At 45.1% G+C, this 19121-nt stretch overlaps 1 protein-coding gene across 11 annotated transcripts in view; it reads right to left on the reverse strand.

Moving 5' to 3' along the window:
* Nucleotides 1–1236: 1236 nt before the first annotated feature.
* The window catches only part of PTBP2 (polypyrimidine tract binding protein 2), a 232300-nt gene continuing 214415 nt past the window's right edge, over nucleotides 1237–19121 (reverse strand). For 7 of the 11 annotated variants that reach the window (XM_033915943.1, XM_033915945.1, XM_033915946.1 and 4 more), the window contains 2 exons: nucleotides 3067–3144; nucleotides 1237–2731 (listed from right to left, as the gene is read on the reverse strand). In XM_033915943.1, the coding sequence (XP_033771834.1) occupies nucleotides 2599–2731; nucleotides 3067–3144 (211 nt within the window). In that variant the 3' untranslated portion in view covers nucleotides 1237–2598. The remainder of the gene's footprint in view (nucleotides 2732–3066; nucleotides 3145–19121) is intronic. The other 4 variants (XM_033915944.1, XM_033915937.1, XM_033915942.1 and 1 more) reach the window with 1 other exon arrangement.

Here is a 19121-nt window from a genome sequence, read left to right on the forward strand (position 1 = left end):
CTGAAAGGCACTGGCTCCACAAACAGCATCCATCTTGGCACCTCGACCACAGCCAATGCACACGCTGTGAAAAGGGCAGCCTCAGTGAACAGGACACAAATGCGGGGACTCTTCTGCCCACGCATGAGAACAAGCGCGCGGGAAGGCACCGGCTCGTTCAACTGTGCCCAAACTATAACTGTGGCCCTCCACTGAAATATATCCACACAATCCAAAAATATATTTTCCACATACTGCAAAATATATACTGCCCAACAATGTTTAGCGTTTGAAAGGAATTATATATTAGGTGAACCACGTGACCGTACAGCCGCAGTTTCCACAGAATTTCAAAACGTAATGCCAACAACAAACCCGCAGTTCTAAGACAATATCAAAACAAAACTCACAGCTCCAACATCACTAGAAAACATAACCCACAGTTGCAATGAAAAAAAGGAATACTCACAACCTGGCTTATAGGGCCTGTAGATGCCGGTAGACACCGATTAAGCACCACTGATAGTGCCCAATCATGTATAGCAAATGTGGTCTTTTTTTTTTTTTTTAGGGAAAGAAGAAATAATAGAGACCCAGTTAGACCCTCTATCACTGGAGGGAGGGAGAGGCAGGGACCTGGGGAAGCCCAGGTGTAACCCCTAAAGCCGGCACCGTTCAGTGGGACACCCCTGTCTCACTGAAGAGAAAACCTCAACAGGAAAAAAATGAGTTTCCAGTCACAGCCAGAATCCAGGAGCTAGTTGAATAGCGACCATCACCTGCTGGGAGATAGAGCATACTGAAGATACAGGAGGCGTGCCAGCCAATAGGACCACCTGTTAATCAGTTTCTCTATCTTCCACCTGCTGGTAGATGTGTGCTATCCCATTGGTCTCTGGATTCATCTGCTGCTGTTGCTAAGGAATCTACAACAAAAAATGCGCCTTGGATAGGAAATTTGTAGCATTTGTGCTTCTGCAATGTTCTTTGTCCATTTCTGAATTTAAAAAGCTTTTCCTGATCCCTTATTCTTAGTTGTGATATAAATTCATAATAATTATATCTTCCCAGCCTAGAGGAGAATAAACATGCATTCAGCAGCACAGTGGAATAGAAAACAAAGAAGAGAAGAAAGAAAAGGCATCAGAGAAAGACAGAAGAGGTGAATACAGAGCTATAGAAGTGTTTATTGAGCATGCTACAGAGTTAAGCAGAGTACACACAGAATGAAATTAAACAACCGTCAAACCTCCCAACTTTGTTAGAAAATTAATTTTTAATTGTGCCGCTTTGAAACTATACTGAATTTTACATTTCTAAAGATGTAAAAACTCAACTAATAGAAAATATACATGACCATTTTTCTACATAGATAAAAGAATCCATGAATCCTGAAACTAAGTACATCAATTTTTCAAAAAGTATTGGTCATTTAAACAGAATCAAGTTACAGCTCCAATTGACAAAAAGAATTGTTCTCAGATGAATTTGACCTGTAGACTCTGAGTCATGTTTATAGTAAATTCAGGTCTGCTGCTAATTACAAAATATTCTGAAGAGATTTATTAAAACTGAATATTACAATGCAAGGTAAATTAAGACTAAAGGCACATAAACTTTGGTCCCACCTGGTTGTCAGTCATAAAAAAACTGCCACAAAATGAATTTTCCTGCAAGTTTTTGCAGTATATTTTCTTTTGCCTGAAAAATACATGCATCAATTCCTGAATCAGCAAGGCCAATCTGCACATGCTCAGAAATCCACAACCATATTCCAAATTTTAATTATAAACTATGGATGGCAATATATACTTAATGCACATAAGTCATGTCAACTTCAAAAACATCTACAAAAAATATTCAGCCACAAACAAGACATTACTTAGTGCTAACATTTATAATGATACATCTCACAAGAGTGTGTACAAAAGGTTAAGATTTTACAATGGTTGCCATATAGAGGTCAAACTCATAGAAATTGCTTTATTCTTTAAAAAAGTAATACTCAATCCCTCTTACATTTTAATTGATGCCTACATTCAGAATTGATTCTAGAACAGAAGAGAATGAAATACAAAAGGCCAAAGTTCCAGAAACAAAAAAACCCAACTGCACACTTCTTATTAAAAATGTGGAAAGCCAAAATGAAGATTCTAATCAGAAGCCATAGTTTAACCTTTTTACACACACCTGTCCAGATATATTTTAGTTCTCATGTAACTATGTGCCCCAAACAATGAAATTCTTTTCTTCTAGTATATGCTAAAAATCTTCAGCAACACTAATGTTCCTTTATAAGGCACGCATCAACTTAAGTTGAAAGACAACCAAGGGAGTAAATTTAACTTTGTTTTAAACAACAACAACAAAAAAAACCCAATACAAATAAACTAATGGCTGCCTTAAAACAACAGATGGAAAACCAGAAGGTATCTTCTCTGCTTTTCTCTCATGAATGCTTTTATTTATTTATTTTCCCATTAACTGAGGAATGATAATAGCACAAAAAAAAAAAAAAAAAAAAAGCAAATAAAACTCTCTCTGGTCCCCACTTTCCCCGAACAGTCAATTGGTGACATATACACTGAACAATGCTATAAATCTTCAATCTGTGTTATTTCAAATAGTTGACTTGGAGAAAGATACTCTCAGATGATGGTTGTCTCCGAGGTTGTAATTATGCAGATCGATTAAGGCCTGGGTAGCTTCTTCAACTGTTGACATCTGAAGAAGGGCCATTTTGTGATCTCTTCTGAAACAAAAGCATATAATTATAAACTCATCATATAATTATAAACGCAGCTCTTGATTGGATAAGGCCTGACTTCATGCAGGAAGAGGCGGTTGGAGCGAACCGCGAATGATTCCCTGCACTTGCAGTGCTCCAGCTGCCCTCTTTAGGCTCCCCCATGAAAAACCGTATTCGCGGTTTTTCGAGATTCATGGGGGTTCCTGGAACGTAACTCCTGTGAATCTTGGGGGAGCACTGTATACCCAAGGAAGGCTAAATTATTTTGTGGCACATGAAGTTCTTCAATGCATATGCATCTTGTTCTTGCAGACAAAAAAATAAGGAAAAACACTTACTGAAAAAATTTAAATGCTTTCACAGTGCCTCCAGTATTAGCAAAAAGTGCACGCAGATCATCTTCTGATACTGAGGGTCTGAAGAAAAAGATAAAACACTTCATTAAGATTATTTTTAATCTTAAAATTGTTAACTGGAATTGTTATATTAGGCCCTCGCAGTAAAATTCTACGTCACAACAGAAGTGGTTTAAACTTATATACACTACTACTGGAAAAGTATCTGAATAAACAAAAATGTGTGAAAAAATAGTTTCTAGCATAAAAGTATTTAATCTTTCCATAAAAATCTGTGAAAAATGATGTACTTCATTAATTTTCTCACCACAGAATTGGAAAACCTTTGAGGAAATAGCTAAATTTGACTAAATTCACCATTTTTGTTGCATAGTTTAGTTAAAGAAATATGTTAACTTCCTATTTTCCACACATATTAACAGAAGAATCTCCGCAAGAAAGAAAATGGCAGTTTATGAACTTTAAAAATTTCTCTTTTCACAGAATCTTCAGGCCACACACACAATCTGGAAGCTCCGATATAAAACTTGATATAAAACAGTGATTCTCAACTAAATTCTTGAAACACACCCAGGTTATCCATAATGAATATACATGAATATAAATTTACATACTGCAAACCTAACTTATGAGGATATCCTAAAAACCTGACTAGTCTGCTGTGTCATTAAAACTGAGATAAAGAGTACTGTATATACTCTACTATAGGACGAGATTTTGGGGCCAAAAAAATGGTCCAAAAATGGGGGGTCTCGTCCTATATTCGGGTCATGAGGAGTAGTGGCTCGTGGCCAGCAGGGGGTGATGTTTATGGGACGGTAGTGGAATGGATATCAGAACATGATAGTGCAGTATTAAGTGCCTGGTTTTCGTATGATTCTGGGTAACTCTAGTTATATGCATCAGTTAAGGCCACGCCCAATAGAAGCGTACGACAATAGTTAAGCATATGCATCAGTTAAGGCCACGCCCAATAGAAGTGTACGACAAACTGGTGAATAAAAATCTGAATATGAATGAAGCTAAAGCCAGAAAAACACACTACGGATTAATATAAGGGAAAGTATAATAATATTCTTTTTATGTACTTTGCTATAAGGCTAGATCATGAAGGAAATTACAGGGACTCCATTTTGGGTTCTTGTGTCTTTGAAATTCATTTTATGGTCAGTTTTTCCAAGTCTTTGTTTAGGCTCTCAGCATCGTGGTGTTAATTGATACCAGATGTGCTTTAGGCTGGTTAGGAAAAACATATTGGATAACGTGTCTTAAACTAGGATATAACATGCATTGAATATGAATGGCCGAAATATGAATGAAATACGAGTTATGAATCAAGTTATGAATGAAGGGGCCCCGAAAGTGTGTGATTATGTGTATTGTATGACTGTATTGAACAAAAGAATGGGTTTTGAAAAAACATATTATATATATTTGCAACCTAAAGAAATCCTAAAATAACATCTGGAAATAATTAAGTCAGAGACTGCTGCTCTAACATAGGAAGGCCTCTGTGTGCAGATCCATGAAATTTGAAACTGTCAGCTTAGGGGGAACAGCCCCTCCTTCTTGTCCTCCTTCTCCTTTAAGAATGACAAGCAGGCTGACAACTTTTCAGCACTGTAAGGTTTAGAACTTTTCAGCAGCTTGTTTGATACATGGACAAATTGTCTGATATAAGTTTTAAGAATGATAAAGGAATATTGGAAATGTTATAAAGTGTAAATGTATATTCAGAAATGAATGTAAGCAAACAAATGTAATTTTCTGAAACTTTTTTCTTTGTCTAACTTTTAAGACCACCCATGTTATTTTATTGGCTGTCAAACTGATAATGTCATACTGAGCCAAAAGTATATAATAGAGTGTCTTGAGATATTAAGCTGAGCTCGTTATAAGAAGGCAAGCATTTTGGCACTATAGTGACCTCCCATTAGCGCAACTGTTAATGCAAGCAATTATGCTTTATTCTTTGAGTCTCATAATGGAAAAATATAAACAATAACTCAATAAATCATAATTATAATTATTATATTTTTTAAAAACCTTGCGTTGGTGTCATTTTTCATGTTTTTTATTATTTTTCACACCTTGAGCTTCATGAATGCGCGGCATCAAATTTGCATGTTTAGTCATCACCCGACCCCCCTCCCCGACTTGAAGTCCTCTGATAGACCGAACAGGAGAGATCCCTCCCGTCTCCCGGCCGATACAAATAATTTTTTAAACACCCCCTGTACCTTTTCAGTTATCCCTGGTGGTCCAACTATGGGCAAGACTGCGCTCCTACCTGCGCACCTCCTTCTGGGCTCGCGGCACACAGGAGCGAGCTTTTGGAGTTCCCGCATGGCCCTGTGCCACTAGCTGAATGGCTGCCGCCAGTTCTCACAAAACTCGCAGGACCTGGTGGCAGTCATTCAACTAGTAGTACAGGACCGAAGCTCGTTCCTGTATGCTGCGAGCCCCGAAGGAAGTGCACAGGGCAGGAGCGCGGTGCTGCCTATATACCGCTGGACCACCAGTGATAACTGAAAAGGTATATGACGGGGGTGGGTTAAAAAAAAAGAAATTATTTGTATATGTATACATTTTGTCAATTATTATTTGTGTATATATATATATATATATATATATATATATATATATACATATATATACATATATATATACACATACACACACATACACAGTGGAACTTCGGTTTACGAGTGCACCGGTTTGCGAGTGTTTTGCAAGACGAGCAAAACATTTGCAAAATCAGCGCCTCGGAAACTGAGCATGGCTCGATTTATGAGCACCCCCCTGCCGCGATACAGCATCCCCCCTCCCCCCCCGCCGTGATTGGGCACCCCCCCCCCGCTGTTTCTTACCGTCATCTGGGCACCGGCATGTCCTGTGTTTGGTGCCTGAAGATCGGCCTCCTCTTCTGCTGGGCCTTGAGCATCTGCGCATGCTCAAGGCCCAGCAGAAGAGGAGGCCGATCTTCGGGCACCGGCACCAAGCACAGGACATGCTGGTGCCGGTGCCCAGATGACGGTAAGAAGCGGCGGGGGGGGGGTGGGGTGCCCAATCGTGTTGGGGGGGAGGTGCTGGATCGTAGGGGGGCCTTCGGGGGGGAGCAATGCCGGTTTTCGTGGGGGGGGGAGGAACCTATCAAAGCAAGTTTCCATTATTTCCTATGTGGAAACTCGCTTTGATAAACGAGCATTTTGGATTATGAGCATGCTCCTGGAACGGATTATGCTCGTAATCCAAGGTACCACTGTATAAATAAGGACCTGCGAGAAGGACAAAGAGATCTGATTTCCTGATCTCCTAGATCTTCTGCACATAAGAGAGAAAGACCCGACTGACATCCAACTTGCACAACTGTCTCTGCTCGGAAGAGTCCTCCCAGCTACCCAACACCGAGAGAACCACAGCCTGATTGATATGAAAAGGAGAAACTACCTTTGGCAGAAAGGAAGGAACAGGCCTCAAGACTACCCACTCCCTAGAAAACTCCAAGAAGGGAGCCCTACAAGAGAAAGCCTGCAGCTCAAAAACATGTCTAGCTGAAGTAATGGCCACCAAGAAGACTGCCTTAAGAGTAAGGTCCTTAATTATAATTTCTGGTGGAATTAGATATGTGCAAAAAGGGAGTTTTAATAAATTTAATGAGATATGGTGGCCATTGACAAAATATTGCAATGAATAGACACCATTTTATATTATAAGTACAATTTAAGATAGAAGGGATAGGAGGGGGGAATTTGAATTTATTAAATGATTAGATCACTATGATATATTTGATTGAATGTAAGACTGAAAGGGGGGGAGGGATGGGATATAATTTTTATCTATTAGTTTCATAAATGATAGAATTTCAATGATGTATTTATTGAAGAATGTTTAATATATATGTATTTGTTGTAAGATGAAAAATGAATAAGGTCCTTCACAGAGCAGTCTCCCAATGGCTCAAAAGGTGGGCGCACTATAACAGACAGAACCAGATTTAGATCCCAAGATAGAACAGAGGGCTGCACGGGAGGCTTGAGCAACAGCCGCCCGCAAGAAGCTAATCACATCAGGAATGGCAGTCAGACGCTGACCTTTCAACAACCCACGAAGGCTGACAAGGCCACAAGCTGAACCCAGAGAGAAGACCAAGCCAGTCCCCTGTCCAGGCCATCCTGCAAGAACTCTTAAGATGTTAGGCAGGGAAGCGTGAAAAGGGACCACTCCACTCCTCAAAGATACGCCAAACCCTCACATAAGCCCGAGAGGTGGAAAGCCTCCAGGACCCCAAGAAAGTTGAGATCACTTTATCTGAATACCCCTTCTTACCTAGGCAATCCTTTTCAAGTGCCAAGACAGAAGGGACCTAGATCAAACATTGGAATGGGACTCCGAGTCAGAAGGCCGTCCAAGAGAGGCAGAGGATCCGCCGCCAGAACCACCAGGCCCGGATGACGAACTATGCGGAGAACTAATGGCCACAGAGGGAACACGTACAACAGCCCCCTCTGTTGGCCATGGTTGAACCAGAGCATCCAAGCCCTTGGCCTGTGACAACTGAAGAAGTATTAATATATTGTTAATTTTACCCTTTTAATGTTCAATATTATATAACTTAACTATGTTTGTAATATTTTGTTAATCGCTTAGTTTGTAATAAGCGATACATCAAATAAAAAAAAAAAAAAAAAGAAGTGGGGCATTTTGGCATTGACACTTGTGGCCTTCAGGTCCATGAGGGGCTGACCCCAAGACTTTACTATCAACTGAAAGGCCACGTGACTGAGACACTACTCTCCGGGATCTAGCACATGACGACTGAGGAAGTCCGCCTGAATATACTCCACAACAGCTATGTGGGAAGCCGAGATGTTCTGAAGGCGAGACTCTGCCCAGACCATGAGCAGGGACTCTTCCTGCGTTGAGTGCTCTTGGTGCCCCCCTGACGATTGGCATAGGCCACCACCATGGCTTTGTCCGACAAAACCCTGACTGACAGAACCCTGATTGACTTGCTCATCAAGAAGGAATGGAAGAAGAGGAACAGGAAGATCCAGCCTGTGCCTCTGGGGCGACCACCTCCGAAGCCGAGCATACTGAGGATGCATGTGGGCCTGTGCTCACCGCACTACGTCTAGGGAAGCCGCCATCGATCCCAAGACTTGGAGGAAATCCTGCGCCCGAGGACAACGGGACACCATAGGCAGGCAAATCTGAGATTCCAATTTGCTTACCCAGGCCTATGGAAGGAAGACCTTCCCTAAGGAGGTGTCGAACAGAACCCCAAGGTACCGCAGACGCCGAGACGGGGTCAAACGACTCTTGGAAAGGTTGACCACCTATCCCAACGACAGGAGAAACTCCACCACCCGAGCTGTGACCCGAGTGCTCTCCTGAAACGACTTCACCCGAATCAACCAGTTGTCCAGGTAGGGATGCACCAGAATGCCCTTTGTCCACAGGGCAGCCGCGACGACAATAACCTTGGTGAATGTCCGGGAACCTGTGGCCAGGCCAAAAGGGAGTGCATACAATTGAAAGTGTTGACCCAAGATCGCAAAATGAAGGAAGCACTGATGGGAGGCCCGAATTTAAACATGCAAGTAGGTCTCTGTCAGATCGAGAGAAGTCAGGAACTCCCCCAGCTGAACTGCTAGAATGACAGATCACAGAGTTTCCATGCTAAAAGAGGGAATTTTGAGAGCCCTGTTGACCCCTTTTAAATCTAAGATGGGCCAAAAGATCTCCTCCTTCTTAGGCATCAAAAAGTAAATGTAGTACCTGCCAGTGCTGCACTCCTGATGATCAACTGCTTTGAGGTCTAGCAAGCGTTGAAGGGTCTGGCGAAAGGCCTGCATCTTCCATGCTGCCTGACACGGTGAGGCTAGAAAATGATCTGGCAGAGAGCGGGCAAACTCCAGAGCCCGAACCACCTCCAGGACCCACTGATTGGATGTGATATCGCCCCACTTGGGGAAAAAACTTGCGCAGCCGGACACCCACCAGAACAAAAGGGGTCACCAGTAAGGAGTTATTGGGAAGGATGGGCAGCGGGGGAACAGGCAAAGGGAGTCCCAGCCCCCTGACAGGACTGTATGCGCTAATAAAAATGACCCTGGGAAAAATCCGAAGCCTGGATGGGATACAAACAAGTCATGACATGCGCCAACCGAAACGGCGCCTCCGGCGTATTCCACTGCGTCAGTACGAGATCACGAATATCCTGATAGACTTGGGAGAATCCATGGACATCGTATACCTAGACTTCAGCAAAGCTTTCGATAGTGTCCCGCATCGCAGGCTGTTGAGCAAAATGAAATCAATGGGGCTGGGAAAAACACTAACTACATGGGTCAATGACTGGCTGAGTGGCAGACTTCAGAGGGTGGTAGTTAATGGTACCCTCTCTAAAACATTGGAGGTGACCAGTGGAGTACCGCAGGGCTCAGTCTTGGGCCTGCTCCTTTTCAACATATTCATAGGGGACCTAACTCAGGGGCTTCAAGGTATGATAACGTTATTCGCTGACAACGCCAAACTATGCAATATAGTGAGAGACGACAATTCACCCGATAGTATGACACAGGACCTATATTTGTAGGAGCTTTGGTCCTCGACCTGGCAGCTGGGCTTCAATGCTAAGAAATGCAAGATCATGCACCTTGGCAGCAGAAATCCGTGCAGAACTTACACCTTGAATGGTGAGACCTTAGCTAGAACTTCAACAGAATGAGATTTGGGAGTGATCATCAGCGCAGACATGAAAACTGCTGATCATGTGGAGAAGGCTTCATCTAAGGCAAGACAGTTGTTAGGTTGCATCCGCAGGAATTTCGTCAGCCGGAAGCCTGAAGTCATAATGCCATTATACAGAACCATGGTGAGACCTCATCTGGAATACTGTGTGCAATTCTGGAGGCCACACTACCGAAAAGATGTGCTGAGAGTAGAGTCGGTGCAACGGATGGCCACCAGGATGGTCTCGGGGCTCAAGGATCTATCGTACGAGGAAAGGCTGAAAAATTTGCGGCTGTACTCACTCGAGGAACGCAGGGAGAGAGGAGACATGATCGAGATGTTTAAGTATATTACCGGCCGTATCGAGATGGAAGAAGAGATTCTCTTTCTCAAAGGACCCTCAGCCACAAGAGGGCATCCGCTCAAACTCAGGGGCAGGAAATTTCATGGCGACACCAGGAAATATTTCTTCACCGAGAGAGTGGTTGATCCTTGGAACGAGCTCCTGGTGCAGGTGATCGAGGCAAACGGCGTGCAAGAATTTAAGAGCAAATGGGATGCCCATGTGGGATCCCTTAGAGGATTAAGCCAAGGGAACCTGTTACCAGGAGTAGGATCCCTAGGATAGTAGACTTAGGGGTGGGTCAGTAGAGTGGGCAGACCTGATGGGCTATGGCCCTTATCTGCCGTCATCTTCTATGTTTCTGATGCATAGGAAAAGAGCAGGAAGCAGCACAGATCCCCCTAAGAAGAGGGTCCCCCACACATGGGGTCTCCGGTGGTGCTTCTGCAAAACTCAGCACCGAGGAGACCTGCTGAATCAGGTCTGGTAGCTCATCCCTCTGAAAAAGGCGTACCACGGACGCCTCTTCGCCGGAAGGCAGGAAACCCGCAGCCCCGCTGCCAGTGGCCATCCCCTCGAGAGGATTCTGGAATTCCTCAAAAGGGTCCAGGTCCTCATCCAGGCCAACACGCTCCTCTGACTACCAATCCGCATCCCAAGCCACCCGTGGGCGCTTGGAGAGGGAGGAGGAAGAGGTGACACCAAAAGAGAAGAGGGAGGCAAAGCCACAAGGGATGCGAAGGGACACCTCCCCCCAAAACCCCGCTCGTGGGACCTCCAGCCACCTGAAAATAGGCTCTGCACAAAGCAAAAATTAAATCAGGGGAACCCCCCCTTGGGGGTCCCATGGGACTCTGCCACAGCAGGGGACCCAGCTGAAACCTACCCCTGTGTTCCAATACAGGGGGAAGGTCACCTGAGGTTCCAGGCAAAATGGAAGGATCTGTCTGTGAAAATGGCAAAGTTCACACCAAAAATAACCCCTGCAGGGCCTGTAGCAACTGGGAAGCCTAAACTATCCCAGCCGCTAAAACAGGCAAGCCAGCATCAGCTGTTAACAAAAATCAGCTGTGGGAGCCCCGAGCCAAACCGGCGGTAAGGGAATCCTTTTCACCCTTACAGTCGGCAGCTGAGGAAATCCCTCTGTGGGCAGTGGGGGAAGACCGGGCCTGCCCCACTGCTTCCTGCCGACTCACAAGGCACTAGCAGCGGGGAGCCCTGGACGCCTGCAACCGCTGCGGACAGAGTTCCACCCCCAGCACCGGCCCGAACATCTGATTTCAGGACGCCCACGAGTGCCTTGCGTCTGGACCAAACTGTGCACCACTTCCCCTGATAAGTGCTCAATTAGTCCATACGCAACCTAGCTAGAAGAAAAGGAAAAATTATGTTCTTACCTGTTAATTTTCTTTCCTTTAGATGCAGCAGATGAATCCAGAGACCAGTGGGATAGCACACATCTACCAGCACGTGGAGATAGAGAAACTGATTAACAGGTGGTCTTTATTGGCTGGCACACCTTGTCTTCAGTATTGTTCCTTGCCCAAGCATCCGGAACCAGTAATATGCTTATCATGTAAAAAACTTCTTTCCCATAAACTTCTTTCCCATAACCACATTCAGTAACAAAATGGGTAATAAACAGAAAACAACTACCAAGTATAACAAAACTTCAGAAACTTGCAAAAGATAAACCAACAGACAATTTCCAGAAAGGGTGGGGCTCTGGATTCATCTGCTCTGTCTAAAGGAAAAAAAATTAACAGGTAAGAACATAATTTTTCCTTTCTTAGCAACAGCAGCAGATGAATCCAGAGACCAGTGGGATATAGCAAAACAATCCTCAATAAGTACCAACGTACCAAACGCAGTTTCCGCACGCAGTACTACAGACAATTGGTAATGCTTAGAAAGGTATGCCTAGAAGATGAAGTAGCCACACAACAAATCTCCCACAAGGAAAAACCTCTGGACACAGCCCAGGAAGTAACTCGCTCTGATTGAATGAGAATGAACTTCTTCCGGCAATCGCTTCTCCGCCATCAAATAAGCAAAAGCAAGGGTATCACTGACCCAACGAGTGATGGAAGCTTTGTATACTGCCATACTGTTGGTGCATCTCGCGAATAAGACAAAGCGGTGAAGGGAATATTGAAAGTCATTCGTAACCTGTAGATAGTGTAGAAGAAATCCACACACATCCAGGAAACATCGTGAAGAGAAGTACGCCCCTCAGTCCTCCTCCCGGAAAGCAGGAAGGAAGAGAGACAGGATGACATGAAAGACTGATACTACCTTAGAAAGAACGATGGCACTGTCTGCAGTGACCCCCCAGCATCCGTAACATCGACAAAAAGATCTCTGCAGCAGAAGACCTACAAGCCAGAAAATCCGCCGTGAGGAAGCCATGGGTACAAGAAATAACGTTGCCAATGTCACCTCCTTTTAGCGTCCTATTAGATAAAGGTCCAAACGGGGCCTTTGATACACTCCCACGAACTAAGTCAAGACTCTAGTCCGGACAGAATTCGTAACTCAGGTTGACGAAAATTCTATACTCCTTTAAGGAATCTAACTACAGCCGACTTATAAGCAAGCAAAGAGTGAGACACCTGGTCCCTGTAACAATCAATGTTCAGTACTTGCAGTGAATGGAATTATACCCCTGGAGGGGCAAAATCAAGAAAAATGATCCTTACACCTGAGCCGTGATTGGGGTATTATTTTTTATTTATTTATTGTTTTATATTCAGGTCATAAGAACAAAGGGGGACAAAGTTCCCTGATGATCAACCCCTGGGCGAGCAAATCCGGAGGTACTGGGAACTATAATGGCTCGCCCACCAACAAACCCTTCAGCTCCGTATACCCTAGAGACGAAGCAGCAAATCCAAAGATACAAGGAACATAGAAACATAGAAAGATGACGGCAGAAAAGGGCTATAGCCCATCAAGTCTGCCCACTCTACTGTCCCACCCCATTAAGTCAGAGTGCTGCTCGACCCACGTAGAGATCCCACGTGGATGTCCCATTTATTCTTAAAGTCGAGCACGCTAGTGGCCTTGATCACCTGCACTGGTAGTTTGTTCCAGTGATCCACCACCCTTTCTGTAAAGCAATACTTCCTGGTGTCACCACCAAATCTCCCTCCTCTGAGCTTGAGCGGGTGCCCCCTTGTGACTGAAGGTCCCTTAGGAAAGAATATGTCGTTTTCCACCTCGACGCGATCTGTGACGTACTTAAATGTCTCAATCATGTCACCCCTCTCCCTGCGCTCCTCTAGAGAGTAGAGCTGCAACTTGCCCAGTCTTTCCTCGTATGAGAGACCCTTGAGTCCGGAGACCATCCTAGTGGCCATTCGCTGTCCAGCCTGACTCAGTCCAGACTGACTCAGCTCGAAGTACATCTTTACGGTAATGTGGCCTCCAGAATTGCACACAGTACTCCAGATGAGGTCTCACCATGGTTCTGTACAGTGGCATTATGACTTCAGGTTTACGGCTGACGAAGCTTCTATTGATACATCCCATCATCCACCTTGCCTTGGATGAGGCCTTCTCTACTTGTTTGGCAGCCTTCATGTCCGCACTGATGATTACTCCCAAGTCCCGTTCTTCTGAGGTCGTAGCTAGTGTTTCTCCATTCAAGGTGTATGTTCTGCATGGATTTCTGCTGCCGAGATGCATCACCTTACACTTCTTTACGTTGAAGCCCAGCTGCCATGTTGAGGACCAGTTTTCCAACTTGATCAGATCCTGCGCCATACCATCCGTGAGATCGCTTTCACCTACTATATTACACAGTTTGGCGTCGTCAGCAAACAGCGCTACTTTTCCCTGAAGCCCTCGGGTCAAGTCCCTTATGAATATGTTAAAAAGGGATGGTCCCAGGACTGAGCCCTGCTGCACTCCGCTAGTCACCTCCGATGTTTTAGAGAGGGTGCCATTGACCACCACCCTCTGAAGTCTTCCACTCAGCCAATCATTGACCCATGCCGTTAGTTTCTCACCTAACCCCATCAATTTCATCTTGTTTAATAGTCTACGGTGTGGGACACTGTCAAACACTTTACTGAAATCCAAGTACACTATGTCCAGAGACTCTCCCGAGTCTAGCTTTCCTGTCACCCAGTCAAAGAAGCTGATAAGATTGGATTGGCATGACCTGCCCCTAGTGAATCCATGTTGACAGGGATCCCTCAGATTCCCCTCATCCAATATCGTGTCTAATTTCCCTTTAAGTAGAGTCTCCATGAGTTTACACACTATTGATGTGAGACTTACTGGTCTGTAATTCGCAGCCTCCGCTCTGCAACCCTTTTTGTGCAAAGGAACAACATGGGCAGTTTTCCAGTCCAGGGGGACTCTCCACGTACTTAGGGAGAGATTGAAGAGCATGGCTAACGGTTCCGCCAAAACATCGCATAGCTCTCTGAGCACTCTTGGGTGCAGATTGTCTATTCCCATGGCTTTGTTCACCTTGAGTCTTGACAGTTCTTTGTAAACATCAGCTGGTGTGAACTCAAACTTCTGAAATGGGTCATCCATGCTTTGCTTTGCATCCAGCCAAGGCCCGTGCCCTGGTGCCTCGCAGGTAAAGACTGAACAGAAGTAATCATTCAGTAGTTTGGCTTTATCGGAGTCAGTTTCCACATAATTCCCGTCTGGCGTTCTAAGGCATACTATCCCGTTTGTGTTCTTTTTCCTGTCGCTAATGTATCTAAAGAAGGATTTGTCCCCTTTCTTGATGTTCTTCGCTAGAGTTTCTTCCATACGAAGTTTGGCCTCCCTGACTGCTGTTTTGACCGCTGCAGACCTTGCCCTGTATTCAACGTTTGCATCTTTTTCCCCCATGCGTTTGTATGATAGGAATGCTCTATTCTTCTCCTTGACGAGGTATGATACCTCATCTGTGAACCATTGAGGTTTCCTTTTTCTTTGTTGTTTGGTTACCGATTTTATGTAGCGGATAGTTGCCTCATGAAGGATCGATTTCAAGGTTGTCCACATAGCTTCCACATTATCAGTTACTTCTTGAACCTGCAGCGTCTGGCAGACGAAATCTCCCATGCGTGCGAAGTCAGTACCCCTGAAATTGAGTACCCTTGTTTTTGTTTGTGATCTAGGGAAGCCTTTCTTAAGGTTAAACCATACCATGTTATGGTCACTGGTGGCTAGCGTCTCTCCCACCGAGACGTCCGAGACGCTTTCCCCATTCGTAAGTACCAGGTCCAGGATGGCCTGGGCCCTAGTGGGCTCTAGTACCATTTGTTTGAGCTGTACTCCCTTCATGGACGTTAATATCCTCCTGCTATCACAAGTTGTCGCTGATAGTGTGTTCCAGTCTACATCAGGCATGTTGAAGTCTCCTAATAGAACAGCCTCCCCCCGTAGGGTGATATTCTCAATGTCTTCAATTAATTCTGCGTCCTTTTCCTCCGATTGTCTCGGAGGTCTGTATACCACACCAAGGTACAGGCATTTTTCTCCACCTCTGGCCAAGTTAACCCAGATGGATTCCCCAGTATACTTGACATCTGTGATCCTGGTTGTCTTAATGTTCTCTTTGATATAAAGTGCTACCCCACCACCTAACTTACCCTCTCTATCTTGTCTAATCAGGTTGTATCCTGGTATGGTTATATCCCACCCATATGAGAGTCTGAACCATGTTTTGGATATTGCTACTATGTCTATGACTGCATTAACTATTTCTGTTTCTAGTTCTAGAAATTTATTCCCTAGGCTGTGTGCGTTAACATACATAGTTCTCCACTTTTTCTGTTTGCTAAGCTCCTGTTGTGAGCCACCCATTTGAGTCAAATTGTCTCCTAGCGATTCGTTTGCAGTAAGGGTACTTACCTCAGACCTAGAAGCGTAATGTTGGTTCGCTACATCAGGCTTGCTACTTACTGCTCCGGTGTAAAAGTGGGTACCCACCCCCGACTTACCTAGTTTAAAGCCCTTCGAAGTAGGCGGGCTAGTCTGTGTCCGAAGACATTCTTACCTCTGTTGGTCAGGTGGAGTCCGTCTGGTCCCTTTAGTGTCTCTCCGTGATTCAGGAATCCGAAGTTCATCTCCTGGCACCATCGTTGTAGCCACTCATTCGTCATTCGCCGTGAAAGCGAGCCCTGAGAAGTAACACACACCCAATCAACGGCCCAGGGGAAACATTTAAAGAAGACGACCCAGAGGCTAGTAAAAAGCCAACGCATCTGCTCCCTCAGACTCCTGTTCTCTGCGACTGATGAAGAACTGAGGAAGTCGGTATGTTGAGATTAGGCCAGGAGATCAAGGTCTAGGAAATCTCAGCAGTGAGCTGTAACAGCTGAACAATGAGCTGTAACAGTTGAACTGACAGTACCCAATTTTCGGGATGTAGAAGATTTATGTGAATAATTCAGTCTAAACATTGCTCTTGTCCGGAATCAGGAGCCGCCGATAGAAGATGAGCCACCGCTCACCGATGCCAGACCCTTGCTGCACTCAACAACCGAGGACGTTGTGAACTTCCCTGACTGTTGAGAAATGCCACCGGCGTGACACTGGCAGTAAAGACCCTCATCGGCCAGTCCAGAATCATGGCCTGAAAAGTCTAAAGCGCAAACCTGATAGTCTACAACCTCAGAAGATTGAACAAAAACTGAATGTCCGCTAGAGACCAGACTTCTTGTGTTGAGGATTGAAGACATTGAGCCCCATAACTCAATAGACTTGCCTGATTGGTGAGTATAAGCCTATCCAATGATTACCATGGCATGCCTTTGAACCGATAGAACTCGCTGAGCTACCCACTCATGCTGAGCGATGCTTGAGAAGTCCACTGGAGAACATGAATGCAAGCTGGAAATGCCTCAAAGCACCAGAACAGAAGTGACTACTACAGCGGTCTCAGATGAAAGCAAGCCCAAGACCATCCTTTAGAGTCGCCAACATGGATAATAGAACTGATACAAAATCCCATACCCTTGGCCTTGGTGACTGAAGAAGAAGGGAATCTGGTACAGTAACATGTTGCTCCAAACTCTGGGAAGAACACATTGCTCACCCACCCCCCAGATATTCCAATGAATAAGGCGGGGTAAGAGAAAAGACCCGTTTGTGCCACTGTCAAACCGTTCTATATGGAGAACTCCGAATCAACTGTACATTTAAGAAAAAATGTACCTGAATCTTCGTGACAAAACTCCACCAGAACTATCATCACCTTCAAAAACGTCTGTGGAGCCATGGCTAGGACAAATGGCAACCGTTGAAACCGAAAGTGGCAGCCTAGGAGGTAAAGGGAAATACCACCCATGCAGTGTCTACTTAGAAACATGGAAGCAATCTACTTGAGATTGAGCTCTGGAAGGAACTCCTCCGGAGGAAACGCTGTAATGATTCGCACCGCATCCCTGCAGAAATTACTGATTATGAAAAGCTAATTTTTCCGTACGAGATCCAGCTCCGAGCTGACTGTTCCCCCCCCCCCCCCCTTCTTGAGCACTATAAAGTAAATTGAATAACCTTCCTTGTCCCTTTGTTCCGGAGGAACTGGAACTACTGCCCGAATTCCAGTAACACTTGAAGAGGGAGTCACACAATCGGCACCTATGGCTGCTCAATACACGGTGACCCCAAGAACGAATCTGGAATGGCAGAGGAGAATTCAAAGTTGCAATTACCCTGAATAACGTCCAAAGCCCGAAGACCGGACATCATCACGTCCCCTCCCCCACGCGAAAGCCTAAGGAGCTGGCAGAGGGAGACAACACCCCTTCAGAGTAAAGCGTGGGAGGTCTGGGTACTTGCAGGACACGAGTTGCAATTTCTGGACCGACAAAAGGAATTCTTCTGCGAAAATTCCAGGCTTGCATCAGAATACAGAACATAAAAAGGACTAGAAGGCGGTGAATCAGGACTATACATCTTGGAATTATGAAAAACAACACCGTGACGGGGAGGTCTTAAAAGAACTCCTAGGAGTAAGATGCATTAACCTCCATCATCCGAATTCCCAAAAATCCTCCATGAACTCCTGCAAATCTTCTGAAAAACTAACTGCCCTTAAAGGGAAGACGCATGAGAAGCAAACTAGAAGCTGCCAACCTCATCCCAGGCTGCAATCCCAAATGAGAACCTTAAGGAGGATTCCAAAGACCACATATGCTTCATCACCCTGAGACCCACCTGTGTCACGGCTCAAAGCTGAAGAGAGGTCCCGCATAGTAATGTGGATAGGGATCAAGTTGGAAATATGGACTTGTATACTGCCTCTTTTTTTTTTATTTGGCAAAGTGGTAGTCTTGGAGGATTAAGTGACTTAGCCAGGGCCACAAATAGGTGTGGAACCAGTCTTGCCAATTTGGGAGGCTGGCTAACAGGCGCCCTGAGAAGATAGCAGGCTTAGAAACGTGTGCGACAGCCTGTGCAACATGGAGGCTTTGATACTATAGAAACAAAAAAGATGGTCCCGATCGCACCAAAAAGTGAAGAGCGACCAGGCCCCCATGCTCTGTCTCCACAGACTTCCCTGAGTCCAAATCAATTCCTACTACCACTAGGAAAAATGCCAGAGACATGTAGCGCTGCACTGAGGCACAACGAAGGAAACAACCCTTCATGGGTATTCGTTATCAGGCAGATGCCCTGGGATATAGCAGGAAAATCCTTACTTCACTCCGGGTATCCACCTGCCGCTGAACTCCCTCAGCGGCGATTTGCCTCCTGCTGCCCCAGTCGAAATATCAACAGAAACTGGGCAGTTGAACATAGAACTGAGGCTCCCTCCAAAGCGCCCTAGGCAAACCCGGATGGGCCCCATCCAAGAGTAAAGCGCTGTGCATCAACAGAGGTCTGGGAGGCAACAGAAAAAAACCAAAAACTTACCAAGCCCAACCGCAGCAGCGCTGCCGAAGCCTGTCTCATCCTTGCTGACCCGGCTGACTCTGACAACCCAGCTGCCGCGGAACCA

Source organism: Geotrypetes seraphini, chromosome 12 (genome assembly GCF_902459505.1).
Source record: "Geotrypetes seraphini chromosome 12, aGeoSer1.1, whole genome shotgun sequence".
Taxonomy (NCBI): domain Eukaryota; kingdom Metazoa; phylum Chordata; class Amphibia; order Gymnophiona; family Dermophiidae; genus Geotrypetes; species Geotrypetes seraphini.